At 36.0% G+C, this 19,719-nt stretch overlaps 1 protein-coding gene across 1 annotated transcript; it reads left to right on the top strand.

Moving 5' to 3' along the window:
* Positions 1–356: 356 nt before the first annotated feature.
* Positions 357–17,135, top strand: LOC121449070 (amine sulfotransferase-like). Its single transcript, XM_041653274.1, has 6 exons — positions 357–498; positions 2,868–3,076; positions 7,044–7,170; positions 8,405–8,499; positions 15,285–15,471; positions 17,014–17,135. Exons 1-6 carry the CDS (start codon positions 357–359, stop codon positions 17,133–17,135), a joined length of 882 nt encoding a protein of 293 aa, XP_041509208.1.
* The last annotated feature ends 2,584 nt before the right edge of the window (positions 17,136–19,719 follow it).

Below are 19,719 nucleotides of genomic sequence, written 5' to 3'. Positions count from 1 at the left end.
TTGTTTGCTGTCTTCTTTCTAAGCTAATGAGGAGGATGTCCTTGAATAAGCTGATTGTATTCTCTGTACCCTAATTTCCTCATCTGTATGTTTAGAATTAATATCACCTTTCCCATTGTAATTATAGAAAAAAATCTTTCTAACTTCCTGCTATGTTTGTTTCTTCATATTTAATACAGTGATAATAAAAATGTAGTAACAAAATTTTTGTAAATTTAAATAAACTAACATATGTAATAGCTTATTATAGCAAATATTAATATGTGATGTGTGCTTGGAATATGTCGATTACTTACTATTGGAAAATACCTTGATAGTAAAGAAAATTTTATAATTTTTCTTCTAGGTAAATCAATATGGACAATAAAGGTGAATATTTACTTAACTTCAAAGGCTATAACTTTCAACGATCTCTAGTTAAAATGAACATAGTGGAAAACATGGATGATCAAGAAATTAGAGATGATGATGTCTTCATAGTCACATATCCAAAATCTGGTGAGTGGAATAATTAGGCCATATGGCATTTGTGTTTGTTTTGTTTTTTGTTTGTTTATTTTGTTTGTGAGTGTGTGAGTTTTTTAGATAGAGTTTCTGTGTCACATTGGAGCCTGTCCTGGAACTAGCTCTTGTAGACAAGTTTGGCCTTGAACTCATATAGATCTGCCTGCCTCTGTATCCCATGTTTTGGGATTAAAGCAATGCCCTATCACCTCCCGGTATTTTGGTTTGATAATAAGTACATAAATATTCTTCTTTCTACCCACTGTCATTTCAACAATATTAGTTTCTTTTCTCACTGCTGCACCAGAATACATCATCATGTTGAAGAATTCCCAATGGCAGGTGAAGGTTCGTTGTCAACTTCCATCTGCAGTGAACTTGATGAACTTAATCTAGATAACCCCTCATACAAGTCCAATGATTTGTTTCCATGAATATCCTAAATCCCATCAGACAACAGTATCTGTAATCATAGCAACCTGCAATTTAGAACAACATATGGTAAAAACATAAATAAAACTCAAGTCTATATGGGTAAAAACACTTGCCATGTATATATTGTAATTTATTGTGGAAAAATGCTGGGGGATGGGAATCAAATATGAAGCCAGCAGCAGCTTGTTGGTAAATGATGACAAGATGCCTTAGCCTGTTGAACAGGTCTGAGATAATCAAAACTATTTCTGCAAAAGATACATGTTTTATTATGTAAAGACAATGATTAAATTTCAAAAACATGCAATTTTGTTCACAAAATTTCTAGGACAGCTGTAATGTACATAAAATTCTCAAAAAAATCTTCTTAAAACAGTGAGTCTTCCTGGAAGCCTTGAGGTTTGTGAAGCTAATCAGGAAAAGCAAACACAGGCACTCCAATTTAACTCCTGTTTTTTTGTCAGACATGAAGATAAACTGAAGTTCCTTTTGTAAAGGTACTTCTACCTCAGCAAAAGATGAAACTTATAAGTCTTGGAATAAGTTTTTTGCAGTGGTGAACACAGACTACATAGTAAAGCAATAGGTGTGAAGATTTCACATCCACACCCCACTCTCAATGTCCATGTACAATAACACCAAGATTTTATGTCTCTATTTGACGATTTCAGTAAATAAAGATGTTTTGCAAAAATATTTCTTTGTTCATATCAAATCATACTTTGCTTCCATCTTTGTAATGTTTAATGTGGTACAGAATGAAGGGTCCTGTGAGGCAGTTAGTGGTTCACTGTAGAAAATAACCAAATAATTCAGTCACAGTAGATACACTGAGTGCTTTTAGAAGTCCTCAAGAAGACTGAAATAGGCAATGAATGTTTATATTATGCCACACAGGATACTGACACATTTAGTGTCATAAGCCCTGGAGTCTGGGATATTTTCCCATAATCAGCCCTTTCAAAATTTCAGGCTCTGCTTATGTAGTGCACCATCAATCCTCACTGGGAATAGTGGCTAGTTAATCGATTCTAAACTAGTACCAGGGAGCTGGAGAGATGGCTCAGTGGTTAAGAGCACTGACTGCTCTTCCAGAGGACCGAGGTTCGATTCCAGCACCCACATGACAGCTAACAACTGTCTGTAACTCCAGTTCCAGAGGATCTAACACCGTCACACCAATGTACATAAAATAATGTTAAATAAACTAGTACCAATGAATTATCTGGAATAGCCATTAACAATTAAGGATTCATCAAATCTACACTGCCACCAATAAATTATCTGTGTTAGCCATTAATAATTAAGGCTCAACCTAAGCATGACAGTATTTGACCACATGGGATCAATTCTTAAAGGGAATAGAATTGGAATTTTGCATTTATTTCCCAAATAATTCCACTGTATGATTTGATCTAATAGTCCAGTGACCAAATGTCAAGAGCACTGAAATCTTTGGTTTCCTCTTTCTACATGTATGCTATGATCAATTACTGGGAATATAGTAAGAAGTATTTGAGAGTACAAAGAAAGATAAGGAGTAGACAATAGAAATATTTAATTCTATTAGTTTTTTCACAGTTATAATATATAAGCAAATAATGTAGTAATTTCAGAAATGAGTCAGAATTGCCCATAAACAGCATAGCATAGAACATACAGACACTACAAGAATCATCTGGATTATCACGACCAATCAGCACATCTTTGTAAGTGAGAAAGGAACAGAGAGTTATAGAGTTCAGCCTTACTGACTTGAGTGTTTGATACCGACAATGGTGATTGAAAAAGGGGCACATCCAAGCCTGCCTTGAGTGCTAAAGGAAAAAAAGCTCCAAATTATTTGTAAACTGGGTGACATTAGTGTTAGTATTCATTATTAAAACCTTCTTCAGGATTGAAAACGGGATTGTTATTTGTTCTTACAGGTACCATCTGGGCACAACAGATCCTCAGCCTGATTTATTTTGAGGGACACAGGAACAACACTGAAAACATCCTAACAATAGACAGAGCACCATTCTTTGAGTACAACCACCGTAATGTGGACTTTGCCAAAATGCCATCACCTCGTACCTTTGCTACCCATCTCCCATATTATTTGGTGCCAAAAGTTTTCAAGAACAAAAAAGTCAAAGTATGTCATAGAACTTAGTGACTTACTGTACCCATGAAATGCCTTCTTTAAGTACTAAATAATTAGTCTGTTCCATTGTTTTCCCACTGTGATGCAGCTGCTATGAACATTCTTGAGTGTGTCTCCTGATACTCTTTCAGCAGCTTCCCTAGAACACACACCCATGAATAGACTGCAGAGCCACAGTGACCAGAGTACTCCACTTACAAAGGTGGTGCAGTAATTACGAAGAAAGTGGATTTGTCATTTTTTGCAGAAATGTATAAAAGATGACTTATTAATGTTTCCCTAGTAACTTGACATATCAGAATTTTACATGTTTATCAACATGGCAGCTAGGAAAAGGTGTCTCAAAAGTATGTTAACCTGCCTCCTCATCCTCATAATGGGTGTGCCAATGTTGGATGTTTAGTGGCCATCACTATTTTTGATTGTGTGAAAAGAGTCTATCATTACCCTAATGTTTAATTACATTCTTCTGTTCAGTTTGCTTTCTATCACTCCTAGATATGAATCTATTTTAGATCATCCTCATTGCTTTTCTCATGAGTGTTTTTATCAGGAACATTCTTAATTTTAGTGTTATCAAATGGATTCATTTTTCTTGCTATTTTTTCATATTTTTTTAAAAATTACTTTTCATCTTATATACAAACCCCAGTTCCCCCTCTATCCTCTTTCCCTGTCCTCCACCTATCCCATTCTTATTCCCCATCCACTTCTCAGAGGGAGTATGGCCTTCATTCAGAATTTAACAAATTCTGGAATACTAACTTGAGGCAGGAGCAAGCCTCTACCCTTGATATCAAGGCTCAATAAGGTATCCCACTATAGGGAACAGACTCCAAAAAGCAGGTTTATGTACCTGGGATAGGTCCTGGTGTGACAACCAGGGCCCCTTCCAACAGAACAAGCCACATAACTGTCACCCACATTCAGGTCTAGCTCAGTCCCATGCAGTTTTCCCAGCTGTCAGTCCACAGTCCATGATCTCTCACTAGCCTGAGACGAGCTAACTGTCCTTCTTCATCTCTTTTGATTAATTTTAGTTTAAAATGTATTTTGTTAGATATTAGGATAGTTACACCAACTTTTTTCTTTGTTACACTTGCTTGGAATATCCCTTCCTAAGCCTTACTCTGAGGTAATCACTGTCTTTGAGGTTGAGGTGTGTTTCTTTTATAAATCAGATTGATGGATCCTGGTTTTGTATCCATTCTGATAGCCTGTCTCTTTACATAAGCGAATTGAGACCATTGATATTAAGAGATATTAATGACCAGTGATTGTTAATTGCTGTCTGATTTGGTTTTGGTGGTGGTGGTAGTATTTGTGTGCTTCCCTTCTTTCAGGCTTGCTGGTATGAGGTTACCTGTTAGCTGTGGTTTTAGTGGGTGCAGCTAGCTTCCTTTAATTGTGGTTCTCTTCTAGTTACTTTCTTAGGGCTGGATTTGTGACTAGGTATTGTTTAAATCTGGTTTTGTCTGGGAATATCCTGTGTTCTCTATCTATGGTGATTGAGAGCTTTGCTGGGTATAGTAGTCTGGGCTGGCATCCATGATCTCTTATTGTCTGCATAACGTCTACCAAGCTTTGCTTTCAGAATTTCTATTGAGAAGTCTGGAGTAATTCTGATAGGTCAGTCTTTTTATGTTACTTGGTTTTTTTCTCTTGCAGATCTTAGTATACTTTCTTTATTCTGTATGTTTAGTGTTTTGATTAATATATGACAAGGGGATTATTTTGGGGGGGGGGAGTCAAATGTGTTTGGTGTTCTGTGTGCTTCTTGTACCCTCATAGGCATTTCCATCTTCAGGTTGGGAAAGATTTCTATCATTTTGTTGAATATCTTCCATGCCTTTGAGCTTGTATTCTTCTCCTTCTTTTATCCTTGTTAGTTTTAGGTTTGGTCGTTTCGTAGTGTCCCAGATTTTTCTGAATGTTTTTTGCTCAGAATTTCTTGGATTTAACATTTTCTTTGACCAATGAATCAATTTCCTCTATTGTGTCTTCAACGCCTGAGATTCTCTCTTCCTTCTGTTTCATTCTATTGGTTATACTTGCACCTTCAGTTCCTGTTCATTTACCCTGTTTTTCTACATTCATAATTCCCTTAGTTTGTGTTTTCATTACTGCCTCTATTTGAATTTTCAAGTCTTGGACTGTTTCCTTTATTTGTCTGATTGTTTTTTCATAGACAATAAATCCTTAAATGATTGATTGATTTCTTCCAGGTTTTTGTTTGCTTTTTCCTCCATTTCTTTAAGGGAACTTTTGATTTCCTCTTTAAGGGCCTTCATCGTATTTATAAAGTTATATTTAATGTCATTTTCTTCTGCTTCATCTCTGTGTTGGGATGTTCAGATTGTCTTGCTGTAGATCTTCTGGTGGTGCCATGTTGCTCTTTATGTTGTAGTATGTATTCTTACACTGCTTTCTACCCATGTTTTCCTCTAATTGGTACAAGTGGGTTCTGTAGCTCTGGTGGTTGCTCTTCCTCCAGATTCAGTTCAGGCCTCTTCCTCTGGGTGCAGTTTGAGCCTGTGGCTCCAGGAGTTACTGACCTTCTCCATGTGCAGGTGGGGCCAGAGAGTCCTGTAGCAGGAGATAGTTGATAAGAGAGCTACTGACTCATTGCTGGGGGTTCTTTAGTTGGCGGAAGTGCAGGGTATAGGGCCTAGAGAGCAGGGCTTTCCAACCAAAATATCAGATACTCACCTGTTTGTTCCTGGTGCAACTGGGGTCGAAGGGCCTGTCTGATTTTTCTTTTAAATAAATTCACATTTGAGAAATTTTTCTTTGCTTTAAGCCTAGAGATACAATCTCTGGGTTTTAGTTTTCCTTTCTTATTCTATTCCTCATGCCCTTACTTTATTTCTTTTATGAGAATATTCCATGTAGCCAAAGCTGGCATGAGCTCCTCCTCCTGCCCTAGATACCCAGGTGCTAATGTTGTGGACAGACGTCCACAGATTATTGTGTCTATGTGTGAGTTTTTATGCTATTTATGCTCTTAACTCATGTTTACATTATTTTTATGAAAGATATGGAGGAAAAGCTCATTTTTATTTGATAATTATAAATATATTACTAATTATTTTGTTATGATTATTAGCTTTTGTTTTCAGATTTATCTCCTCTGCTATCACATAATATCCATCAATTGACCCTCATGGGTAATTAATTTTTACTTTTAAATTTTTAATTAAAAATTTTATATATTTTGATCACATAAGGCAAATGTTCAGTATTTATGAACATTACAATTAATATTGCTTTTTGAGAATTGAGATACATTCTTTTCAATTTAACTTAATTTTTACTTTAAACAAAAACAAGCCATCTTTTTTCATTATACATACCAATCCAAGTTACTACTCACGCCAATCTTCCCATTCCATCCACATATCCCTATATTCCACCACCCCAACTACTCCTCAGAGAGGGTAAGACACATTGATTTGGGGAAGGCCCAAGGCCCTTCCTACTATACCTAGGCTGAGCAAGGTATCCATCCAAAAAGAATAGTTTCCCCAAAAGCTAGGGTATGCACTAGGGATAAATCTTGGTGCCACTGCCAGTGATCCCACAGACTGCTCCAGCCAAACAACAGTCACCCACATTCAGAGGGTCTACTTTGGACCTATGTTTGTTACTTCCATGTCCAGCTGAAGTTCCTGAGCTAATGGGAGCTCAGGTAGACTGTTTCAGTGGGTGTACCCATCATGGTCTTGACCTCTTTTTGAACTACATTCTTAAACATAAAAGCCATAAAGAAAGGTTTTTTAATACAGTACTCTTTCTAATACCAAAGTATAAATAAAAACCATTTGAATTTGTACAGCTCAAAGACTAGAGGAAATAATTATGCTTATTGTTACACTTGAATATTATAAAATTGTATTTAAAAACTTCTAAGCATATCCAAGATTAGATTAAAGAAATAATTACACAATTCTTCCTACAGATTCTTTATATCTACAGAAATCCTAAAGATGTTTTGATCTCTTACTTTCATTTTTCAAATTGGATGATTACACATGAAGCCTCAAATTCTGTAGAAACATTTATGGAAACATTTCTAGATGGAAGAGGTAAGTATTAATTGATATACCTGGACTGAAACCAATTACACAAAAGGTGCCAGTAAGCCAAATTCTTAGACTTACAGAACATATTTTAAAGATTGGAGCAGGGCATTATTTTTAAAAGAACAAGAAAAATATACCAAAAGAAGAAAAACAATAGCAGATGAACAAAAAAAAAAAAACGAAACACAAAGAACTTATCTTTAGTGCCAATTTGTTGTCAACTCTATGTGCTGACAACTGAGTTTTCTTTCCTTATGCACCACATGAGGATTTTCAGGATTACAAAGGCATGCCATTTGGGAACTATTTTGGTTTACAGATATTCTATCAGTTCTTTCCAACTAGTGACAAAAATAGAATAATCCATTATGGCAGAGCAAATTGTATGTTTTGCATGAGCCTATTTATGGCTTTATACTGTAGCTGTGGAATTGTTCATTCTACTACATAGGTGGATTAATTAAGGTAAGAGACTCATCACTATAAACAGAAGTTTCTGTCCCACCTGGTCGGCAGTCATTCAATCCCCCAAAACACATAGTGGCTTATATTAATTACACAAACTCTTTGGCCTATTAGCTCAGGCTTATTATTAACTAGCTCTTACAACTTAATTTAACCCATAATTCTTATATATGTTTAACTGTGTGACTTGGTACCTTTTCTGAGTGCAGCATTTTCATCTTGCTCCCTCTGGAAGATGACTGTCTCTGCCTTTCCTCGTCCCAGAATTCTCCTAGTCTTGTCATGCCACCTATACTTCCTGCCTGGATATTGGCCCATCAGCATTTTATTAAACCAATACAAGTGACAAATCTTTATAGGGTACAAGAGCATTATCCCACAGCACAACACATGTGGAATCAGAATTTCACTTGCTTGTAAGATGATATTCAGATTCTACATCATTACAGATAGTGAACAATAGGAAATACAGAGACATGTGACCTCTATGGAGAAGTAGGAAGAAGGAACAGTATGTTTTAAAGGCACCTGCAGGCTCAGGCCCTGTATTTCTCTATTACTTCTTTTTTACTCCTGTAGTAATATTATATAGGCAAGTTTCTATGAATGTCAGGTAATTGTTCCCCCAGCTATTAAGCATTAAATAGGGATGTCCATTTCAGGCCCTCCGTTGTATTTCTAAAAATTCCAAACCGGAAAAGGAGACACAGAGTTTGTTGTCCACTACATGGACACACAGCTTGGTATTCTCACTTGTTACTTTTCCTCCCAGTGGTAGGAAGCAATTGGTTTGACCACATAAGAGGCTGGTATGAACACAGACAGGACTTCAACATTATGTTCCTGAGCTATGAAGATATGAAGAAGGTAAGAGGAGGTAGTTGTATTTTTAAATGATTTCTTTTACACCATACTTCTCTTGGTTGAAATACATTCTGCCAGTTATCTTCATACTTTAATTATTCTTTGGGCTTTTTGTTGAAGATGATTCCTAATATCCAGCCTCTGCCTTATTCACTGGACTCCTCCATACTCTCTTCTTCATGTAAACTCATCGTTTGTGATCCCTTCTTATGCAACTACCTGTGTCAAATGCAACCCCAAAATATCACAACACCAATGCTTTTTTTAATTAAAACTTTATTATTACAGGTTAATTACATCCATTAGTGGTATTTGATGTTATATTCTTGCCCATGAATAGGTTTTGCATTGATCTTATCTTGCCATGCTTTTTGCATTATCATTCCTTTCTTCCCCCAATACCCTTCCAAATCACTATTCAACACAATTCTACTTTAATATTGACTTTTTAGTTTCAACATATAAGAAAATACAAGAAATTTGTCTTGTTTTTTTGGTTATTAAATTATCATAATGTTCTTAACTTCATACATTTTACTGCAGATGACAGAATTTCATTTCATTTTTATTTCTGAATAATAATCTATTTTATATACTCTATACATCATATATCATAAATTCTTTACTCTTCCATCTGTTGATGGACAGTGGGCTGAGTACATGTTGAAGATTTATAGGAATAACACTAGATAACAGTAAGGTTTTGAAGGGTGACTTCATTTACTTTGCCTATATTCTCAGGAAGGCTACAACTCATTACTAAAGGCCAGAAAACAGCAGTGAGGCATGTAACTACTATAAAATGTGGACAATTAGAGCCATAAATTATAATTTGAACAATTTAGCAAGTTCACCCTTTCTGAAAAAAATAATATTGGAGCATCTCTAAGATGAATCTATAGAATATTTTTTGATTGTTCACAATTAACAGGTACCCTAACATGCTTTGTAAATCAAAAATAAAGAGTTAAAGTTTATCACATTCTGGTACTTATTGACATATTTATTGATGAAAAATAAGTGAATGCTTCTCAGTGACACACTCCAAAACAAGACTAAACAAGGACCTTCCTTTTTATAGTTCATGCAATAACAATGAAGTCAAATAGTCAAAAAGCAAATACCCAAAGTAAAAAATCCCTATGTATCTTGGCTGGTGACATGGCAAAGTGAGTAAAGGGACTTCCAATATGTGGCTAACAATCCAAATTCAATCATCACAGCCTCCATAAGGGTGAAAGTTGAGAAAAACTCTATAAGCTTGTCTACTGAGCTCCACCCATGCACCGTGATACTAGTTCCTGTCTTGCCACAAATACGTTGCATACTCACATGCATGCACTCACACACACACCTACACACTATGATTTTTAAACTTTTAGAGATTTTAGACTAGTAAGTGTAGTTATTAATGAAATGCCAAATACAATGTCAGCATTCATATAAAGGTTTCTGGTATAATTGAAGATAATGGCTTTTCTGGGCGGGTAAAAGTAATATGGGATTTATAAGTTAATATATATGAATTAACAAAAAGAAAATGGCTAAAATCAAAACACAAGATGGAATTTTTATGAACAAATACAGTACTTAGAACCAAGTAAGGAAATGACTTGAACATTGAAGGTGTGGGGCAGAGAGACAAGAAACTAGTATGTGAGACCGAAGTCAGAACTGCGCAAGATTTGTGGGTCATGCTAATGATTATTTCTGTAATCCCAAAGTAGTGACAAGACATTAAGAGTTATAAAAAAAATTCCACAGCAATGGAACAAAATCAGTATCTTTGGAATATAATTTCCTATCATGAGTTTAAAACTGAAAACGATAAATGTAAGTATACCATTTAAAGATGAGGATTTACCCACTGATTATTCTGACACATCATACCCAAAATTATAACCAAAATTAATATTTTAAGGAGAAACTCTCAATATTTTCTAATAACTATATTTTTAAGAAAGTTAAGATAATTTTGGTGTCTTCCTTGTCCATTGCTGTGAAACGACTTTGTAATTTTGGTCTAAACCTTCATGCTTGCTTCTCCACTGATTATCACACTAAGACAATAAACCAGTTCCTTTCAGACGAGTTTGGTTATTCACTGACTTAGAAGTGCCATCCCTAGAAACTTTATGACTATACAGAAATATTTCTGTTTTCCTTTCTCAAGAACAGAGTTCTGAATAGAATTCAGACTGTGTTAAAAGATTCCTATTTATGGGACAAAGTATGGGTATAGCAAAAAGTTATACTCATTGATGAGGACAGTCATTGTTTGTAGAAAAGATGAGGCTTACTACTAGGAGGAGATACATTTGTTGGGGCTCTAAAATAACCTACATATTTCAGTTCCCTAAATACATGGTAGAATTATTATTCATGTCCTAATAACTTTTTGAACCTAATGCTTGTCTTTTTCAAATGTTTTCCTTTAAAAGGTGAACACAAAAAAGCAAAAGAATCTAGATATCTCAATTAATTCTGAGAAGACATCAGAATCCACTTAATGGCAAATACTCAAGAGATGTGAAGGACTTAACTTTTCCTTCCCATGTGTTTTTATTTTTCCTTTGTGTGTTCCAACTGATCGAAGTCTGTAATAAAGAATTTCATCTGTATTATGTGCCTTAGTGTAGTAATCACTGCAGATTGAATATGGGGGAAACCTGAAAGGTGCTCCTAGATTTATATGAAAAACAGTTTGCTCGAGAAGTCAGCTCTTAATAAAAAAAAGATTGTTGAATACAAACATTGTGCATGACCTCACAGAGGTTGCAGTCATAGTCTGGGTGGGTACCCTAAAAGTATGATTTAAAACTGCTTCCAATTTATGTGCATAATATATACGATAAACAAATAAATGGCAGATTGACAAAAAAAAAAACAGTTTGCTCTTTCATAAAATATATCTCAGATTTTTTAAACAGAGAAAAGTGGGGCATTGAGGAAGTGTCTGTTGCTGAGAAACTATCCTGCACAAAGAATGTGAGAGTCGCAATAGTTTAATGAACTGTATCACATATAAAACTCCCTATTTTGTTTTTGTTAATTTGTTACTTTTACTGAGATAGCATCTCGGTATGTAACTATAGCTTGTCCAAACTCTTTATTTAGACCAGTCTAACCTTGAACTTACAGAGATCCACACGCTTCTGCCTTCTGAACCTTGGAATTAAAGTTGTGTGTCACCTCACCTAAGAGAGGCAAAGTTCTTCTTACAGGGGCCAACATCTTTGACTTTCCATTCTGAACTATTCTGAGAGTTTGCTCCTACCCCTGGCTCCATGTTTGATTTTGCTGATTTCATCCGAGTCGAAGCTTGTACAAAAATTATTCAATGGTATTTACTTTTTATCAATTAAAGACAGTCTGTTTTTAATTCATTCTTATTTATAGTATTGGGTTCAGGCAGTCTATGTTTTTGTCTTTTACCTCCTTGAATACAATATTACGTTAAAATTATTTCCAATAACTCCGTTATTGGATCCAGAGTTCTATTATCTTTTTTATTTTTCTTTCAGCTGCATTGCTCTGTTTTTCATGTTCTTTTCTGCTCTTGGTTTTGTGGTCAGTCATTGTGCATCAAAGTCATTTGTGTAAATCACTTAGCATTAGGATCCTATTATTTTATTCAGAACAGAGCACTAAGTTCCTTCCACAAATGACCACAGACAAAGATGGAGACTAACAGACTCAAGTCATCTTAGCAAGGCCCTAAACCATCTGGTCTACAGATGCAAACCTATCTCAATTATTTTGTATCTAACATATCAACTCCTCAGAAGCTCAGCTTTCATTAAATATGAAAGGAATTTTAAGCTTCTCTTAATCAATATTTGTTTTTACATCTACAACAGAAATCCATGTGTGCCTTCTTATTTATTATTTTTGTTCGTGAATTGGAGGTAGTTCTTCTTCATCATGAAGAGTGTCACAACTTCTCTAGGAAAAATTAATCTGTCATAAACATCTACTACATTCCTACTTAGATTATTAACTCCAATTGCACTCTTAATTACGATTTTAAAATCCATAACTTAAATGCACCATTTCACTATTATGACTTGTTATATAACCATTTGTCACTTCCAATATCCAAATTCTTTTTGGCAAGCTGAACCCTAGGATTGTTAAACCATAACTTCATATTATTCTCTTCTCAGTCCTGAAAATCACCATGCCATGTTCTTCCTGTATTAACTTCTTCAAGCTTAGTACTTGGCATGAGTGGAGACATGCAGTTGTATTTTTATTGACTTATTTTACTTACTGTGGTGTCCTCAATGTTATCAAGGCTTATTGCATCATGTATCAGAATTCCCTCTCTCTGTCTGCATATCCCATTGTATTTATGTTCTATAATCTATATAAGTTTGACTTGTTTCCACATTTTAGCTGTTGTGCATACTGATGCTGTGAATATGGATGCACAAATCTGTTAGAGATGTTAGGTTCAATCGCTTGGAATCAGATGTGAAAGCCAGAAGTGGAGTAGTTGGATTATACAGTGGTTCTGCTTTGGTTTTGTGAAGCCAAGCGTCATATGTTTCCCTTTGCAAATGAACCACTTATATTTCTACCAGCAGCACCAGCGCTTATGATTTTCTGTCATTTGTTAAGGAATAGTCATCATAAGAGGACATAAGTGGTGTGCACTTCTTGTCGGTTTACACTTCCAAATGAGTCGTAATAGAGAACATTTTTCTCGTGTTTAATGGATGGTTCTAGACTCCCTTTGAGAATCATTTATTTAAAGTTTTAGATAGGTTGATTTTGTTGTTGTTGATTTCTGAGGGTAATCCTGTATCAGATAAATGACATAAATACTGTTCCCATTCTATAGGTGAACTTTTAATATCATTGAATCTTTCCCCTTTTACATAGGCATTACCAAATTTAGTATAATCAACTTAATAAGCTTTTTTTCTGTATTTCTGTACTTGTTGGGACATATCCCAGACACCACTGTGAAATCCTATGCTCTAAATCATTCCCTTTAAGTCTCTCTAAGAGCATGATAGTTTAGGCCCTTGCTTTTATGTTTGGCCAATATTCATTGGTTTGAAATACATTGTAAGGTGATAATTTAGCTTTGTTCTTTTGCATATAGACATCTGGTTTATCCAAGAACATTTGTTGAAGTGAATGACCTTTCCCATTTAAAATTTTTGGCAGTCATATCAAAATCATTTTACCATTATAAACTAGAGATTATATCCTGGGAAGTCTATTCTGCCCTATTGGTTTATTTCTGTATTCAAGTAATCAGCACACATTAGATTCACCATGACATTAAAATGCTTCTTTGTGAGTAGAGTACATACATGGATCAATATGTAAAGGGTTTGCTGCCAGTCCTGATGAGCTAACTGTAATAATTGAGATACACTTGGTGGATGAAAAGAACTAGGTCCTATGAGGTGTCAAAATTTCATAAAACTTTTGAACAGACTTTCTTTTCTCCCTTTCTTTTGGCAAAAATGAAAAATAAAACACTGCAATTTTACTACAGATTGCATAGAATTTGTGGATTGTTTTGCATAGCATCTTTAAAATAACTGTCCTCAGCTGGGCGGTCAGTGGTGGCACACTTTTTAATCCCAGCACTCAGGAAGCAGCATATCTCTGTGAGTTCAAGGCCAATCTAAACTACATAGTGAGAGCCAGAACAGGATATAAAACTTCAGAAATATCCTGCCTCCAAAAAAACCAAATAAATAAATAAATAATAATTGTCCTCCAATTTATGACTGTAGGATGCTGTTATGTTTGTTTCTGTTTCTTTTTCTTTCATCCATGTTTTGTTGGTTTCAATGGATCTGTCTCTACCATTTTCGCCAATTATTCCTAAGTTTTTTTCTCCTACCATTTCAAAGTTCATGTATTTTTATCTTAATTTAGCATTACTCATCACTAGTATTTATAATTTCAACTAATATTTCTGTGCTGATTTGATTTATATCTCACAGCTTTGTAAAATCTCACTATTCTAGCAGATTCTTTGCTTTCCCTAGTTTTTGTGTTACATATGAGGTCATACTGCTGTTCATTTTACAGAGAAAATTTTACTTCTTTGCCTGTAATTTAGATGCTGTGTCACTAAATTATCTGCCTATTGTTTTACAGTAATATGTTAAATGGTGTAAAATCTGACTGATTGCAGACATCACATAAAAATCAACCAACTGTGTTTCTAGCCAAAAATGTTGAATACTCAGTTTTTTGCATGGAGTTACTTGGGTTCTTCTGCTCATTTGTTGATGCTTTTATTTAACAATGGTATTGAGATGGGTGTAGTAGCTCCTGCCTCTAATCCCAGCCCACGGGACCTTACAAAATGAAGACCATTCTAACTTTGAGAACAGCCTAGAGTACATATGGAATTCCAGGCCAGCTTAGGCTACAGTGTCTCAAAAGAGCTGTGTTTTATTAATGGTTTATTCTGCATCAATGACAATAAAGGTTCCTATAATGTTTTCATGTGTGGAACAATCTTGCATTCCAAAAATAAGTCCTACCTGTTCATGTTACACACTGGGCTGTAACTCACACCTCCATTAAAAGGTCAGTAACTTTGGCTCAGTGGCTAAGAGCATGGCCTCCTCTTCCAAAGGTCCTGAGTTCAATTCCCGGCAACCACATGGTGGCTCACAACCATCTGTAATGAAGTCTAGTGCTCTCTTCTGGCCTGCAGACATATACACAGACAGAATATTGTATGCATAATAAATAAATAAATATTTAAAAAAAAAAGGTCAGTAACTTCTAAATCCATGACTTTTCAGGACCTCAGGGGCTCAGTGCTTAAAATCTGCAATTTTCTGGAGAAAGAACTGAGTGAAGAAGATGTGGATGCTGTTGTGAGACAAGCTACATTTCAGAACATGAAATCTGACCCGCGAGCAAATTATGCACATAAACAAAAACTGAAAAATTGGACAAGAAATAATCAGGGAAAATTCCTCCGCAAAGGTGAAATTTAATAGTCTGTAGTAGCAAAAAAAAAAAAAAAAAAAAGTTGTGTGTGCCCGGAAGTACTTTAGAGAAATAATATGTGTTTTTAAAGTATTTTTTCCAGGTGATAATGACATTTGGAAGTATCAAGCATTTTAGTTGACAGAGAACCTGAAGAAACCGGTTTCTAGTAGTTTTAGAAAAAAAAACCTGATAATTTCACTTACTAAATAAATATGTATTTCTTCCTTTTAGGCCACACAGCTCATTTTTTAGAGTATGTCATCAGTCTTGTCCTAGGCAATAGATGTGTTAGAAGTTAAGACTCTAATTCATCTTATTCTATTGGCTTTTGGGGAATTTTTTTGTTTTATTTTGTTTTTGCTTTGATTTGTTGGGTGTGTGTGTGTTGTGTGTATGTGTGTGTGTGTGTGTGTGAGAGAGAGAGAGAGAGAGAGAGAGAGAGAGAGAGAGAGAGAGAGAATCTTTGCCTCTCAGTGTAGTCTAAGCAAACACAGGTACCTTATATTCGTAATCCTCCTATCTCCACAACATACCTCTCCCTGAAAGCTAGAATTACAGAAATAGTGAAACACCGCCTAGGCAAGAACAATTTTATTTGCTATTTTTCTAGGATACTGGACAAGTAAACTTATTGTCTGTTTATATTGAAGACAAAGTTTAAAATGCTGCTTCATCAAATGTGAGATTTTCTTCATCATAAAAATTAGAGTGATGTCTTAATAACTATATCTGACATGAATTCAATAAAGTAAATAGACAATAAATTTTTGATGATCTCATTATATGCCCAGAGATATGGGTAAGAATGAACATTTCCCTCTTAATATCCTTTTAACTTATCATTACTGTGAGTATTAGCTTATATTTTAATATTGCTGGGTTTTTATATTTTTCAGGAACTCTTTTATTTTGTCTCTTCTGCCACTTAACATCAGTTCTCACATCTCATTCCTCAACAAGTCTTAATGTCTTACCCATGATAGCTCGCCATCTGTTCCAAATGCAAACAATAATATCATCTTTTCAGGCAACTCAGAAAACTAAATGGATTTTTTCATTTTAACTAACAGTGAATATTTCAAATTCCTACTCATTAAAACCACAATGATAACTGCACTGAAGCTCTGTGTCACCTTGACTTGCTAAAAACTTCTGGGTCTCATTTTTTTTCATTTTAAAAAGGAAAAACAAAACAGCATATACCTCAAAAGACTGTGTTTAAATCTAAGTGTTTTCCTAGTATGATGATTAGCACATAGTAAAAAATGTGCTTTTAAAATTCTATTTTTTTTAACTTTTAAGGTGTTTTTTTTTCCTTCTAAAAATCAGCTACAACTCAGTAGTAGTAGTTAGTGATATCTATTTATCATGTTGCTACTCAGAAATTTCTTCTGTGATTGGAGGAGAGATAGCCAACCTTACCCTCCGGAGAACTCAGTGATGTGCAGTGTGAGCTGTAGTGAGTAGAGTGAGTTGGGTGGACTGCGTCCCGATTCTGCTACTTATGTAGGTGCTATCCTGTGCTTCTCCCATTAGGAACCATTGGAGACTGGAAGCATCACTTGACTGTGGATCAGAATGAAAGATTTGACAGAATATTCAACAGGAACATGAAAAACATTCCCTTAAAGTTCATTTGGGATATGAATGAGGAGTAGAACTTTAATTACCATGTGAATTAATCATATATAAATGTACTAACCAAAGGCCATACTCAAATATTAAAATTAATTTCTTCCTCTCAATTAACTATGAATATAAAGCATAATTCTTGAATGAGAAAATAAACTTAAGCTTAGCTTGCTGGCCATAACATTGATTTTAAAGGTAGGTATTAGTATTGGTATCTTTCACAAAAATGGTATAACAAAAAACATAAAACAGGACTGAAGTCTTCAGAAATTCTTCTATAGTTAAAATTTTCTTTACCTTTAATTAATTCAGAATCAAATAACCACTAAGAATCCATTTACTCTAATCTAAACATTAATTGGCTGCTTTCAAAATCAATACGACTATACAAATGTGCTGTGTGAAATAGAGAGAGATGTCACATAAAAACATTTATGCCTTTTAAAAGTAATATAACAGATCTCAGTTTGTAGGAAAGACATAAAAATCAAAGATTAAACATATGCTGGTTTACGTGTGGATGCCCACACCTCCATGCGGCAGATCGTGGGGCTAGCTCTCTCACTTTCTGTCTTCAGGGTCTGCTCACCCACACCGGCATGAGGAGGGACAGCTCTACTGTGCTGCCCTGAGGAGGTCCAGGGCCTGCTCTCCAGACTGGTACAGTCAGTGAGGGGCAGGGCCAACTCTGTGAAGCCCTGTCCTCATTGTTTTGGAGGATAAAAGAATCATGGGTATCAACACAATGGCAATCATGGCAGGGTCATGGACCCTGATATGGCCACTGATAGCAATCTAGGCCCAGATGACCCCATGGCCCTGAGTGGCAGCACAGGTTACTCAGATCTACATGGCCTCAACAGAGACTCAACCCTTGGACAGTAACTTGATCCTAGGTAACAGCCCAGACTCCTGATGCTTGTGTGGCCCTTAGTGGCTCTACAGTCCATGCACACAGCAGAGCGTGCACAACATGTCACCAGTGCAGAACACTAGAGCTTACGCAGTTGGCAGGGGGCAGGTAACCAGGCCTGTGAGCATGAGAGCTTTCTCATATGCCAAGGGATGGCAAGGGTAAGGGAAACGTGTCCTCACTGCCCACCCCTTCCCACCTAAATCACACTGGGGGGTCAACCTGGGGGTGGGGGCATGAGAATGGAAGAAGTGGTTCTTCCTTCACCAGGTGACTGGGCAAAACAGTAGAGCTGGCCCTGGCAGTGTAAGTATGGGTAGGCTGGACCTGAGGGTGTAGTAACAGGAGAACTGGCACCATTCTTTGCTGTCTGCTGCATCAAGCCAGAGCTGTGCTAGAGAGCTCTCCCAGGTAGTGATGGTGAAGGAAAGCTGACAGGATGAGCAATCCAGCTACCACCCAGATCAAGAACCTGGTCTATGAGTTGGCCCACCCCAACATTCACCGAATCTATGTACTGTTGAAGCATGTGATGAGGCCAGACCTGCAGATCAGGAGCTACTGGATCTCTATGACACAAGGCACCAATGGGATATTTAAGAGAAGACCCAGTGAGTGCGCAGTATCCAGGGCATAGCAGAAGCCAGAGGCCTCAAACCAAACCAATTAGCATTGCAATGAACAATTAAAAGTTAAGATGTATGTACTAAAGGGTATACAGTGTGACTCATTATTTCACACAACACCATCCACGCTGAGAGACTTTTTGTTTGTTTGTTTGTTTTTTGCTTTTCTTTTAAACTTATGTTATTTTGTGGGTGGAGGTTGCAAGAGCAGAAGGTAGAAATGAGGAGATAGGAAGATGAGTGGGATTGGGATACATAGTGTGAAATCCACAATGAATCAATAAAAAGTTAAATAAAAAAATCCTGCTGGTTTAATTACAAGGTATTAGGATGAAAACAGTTCTGTCTGTAACATATCCTCATTAAACCCATGCCATAAAGTCATTTTAATAACTAGAAAAAAAATCTAGTTGAATTTCAATTCTCAAGGTAGGAGGAATTTAATTAATAAAGCAATTATTGATGTTTAAAATTTACTGTATTTGGATCATAAATATACATGGTAACAGCATTCATGACAGTCAGCAGATGGAATCAGCCGAAGTTGGTCATCACTGCAACCAAATAGGCAAGACAGCTAATTTATAGCCTCAAAGGGTTATTTTGGTTTGTGCGCTGTTGCTTTCTAGTCTGTGGCAAGGAATTGCACAGTGTAGAGTGTGGTGGAGCAAAGCAGATTTCAGAATCACTGGATACAAAGAGTAAAAAAAAAAGGAGGCTAAGGGATAAATATCCCACTCAATGACATGCCACTGTGTGTCTGATTTCCTCTCATTAGGCCCTCCCAGTAAATTTTAATAGCACCATGGAGGCTCAGGTTTTCACCATATGTCCATTTGTGGGAACCTTGTTAAGATAACACACATTTCATTGCCCATGTATGCTGAAACAAATATGTAAATTAGTGGCACATCAAATGATAGCGGGATGTGTCATATATTTTGTTTTTTTTGGGGGGGGGGCTTATTGATGTTATTATTTTAAGAAAGGATCTTTTATCATAGTCCTGGATGTCCTACACTCTCTAAGTAGAACAAGCTGGCCCCAAACTTCTCTGCCTCTACCTCCTGA

Source organism: Microtus oregoni, unplaced genomic scaffold (assembly GCF_018167655.1).
Source record: "Microtus oregoni isolate MIOR12 unplaced genomic scaffold, Mior012 000006F_ref0000085, whole genome shotgun sequence".
Taxonomy (NCBI): domain Eukaryota; kingdom Metazoa; phylum Chordata; class Mammalia; order Rodentia; family Cricetidae; genus Microtus; species Microtus oregoni.
Note: the sequence above shows the minus strand (reverse complement) of the source record. Positions and strands in the feature narration are given on the sequence as shown.

Bases quoted from the DNA above. Each gene is read 5' to 3' on its own strand.
- LOC121449070 (XM_041653274.1), top strand. From the start codon at position 357: ATGGACAATAAAGGTGAATATTTACTTAACTTCAAAGGCTATAACTTT. The intron at 499-2,867 runs GTGAGTGGAATA...TTGTTCTTACAG, and splicing joins AGTCACATATCCAAAATCTG to GTACCATCTGGGCACAACAG. The intron at 8,500-15,284 runs GTAAGAGGAGGT...ATGACTTTTCAG, and splicing joins GCTATGAAGATATGAAGAAG to GACCTCAGGGGCTCAGTGCT.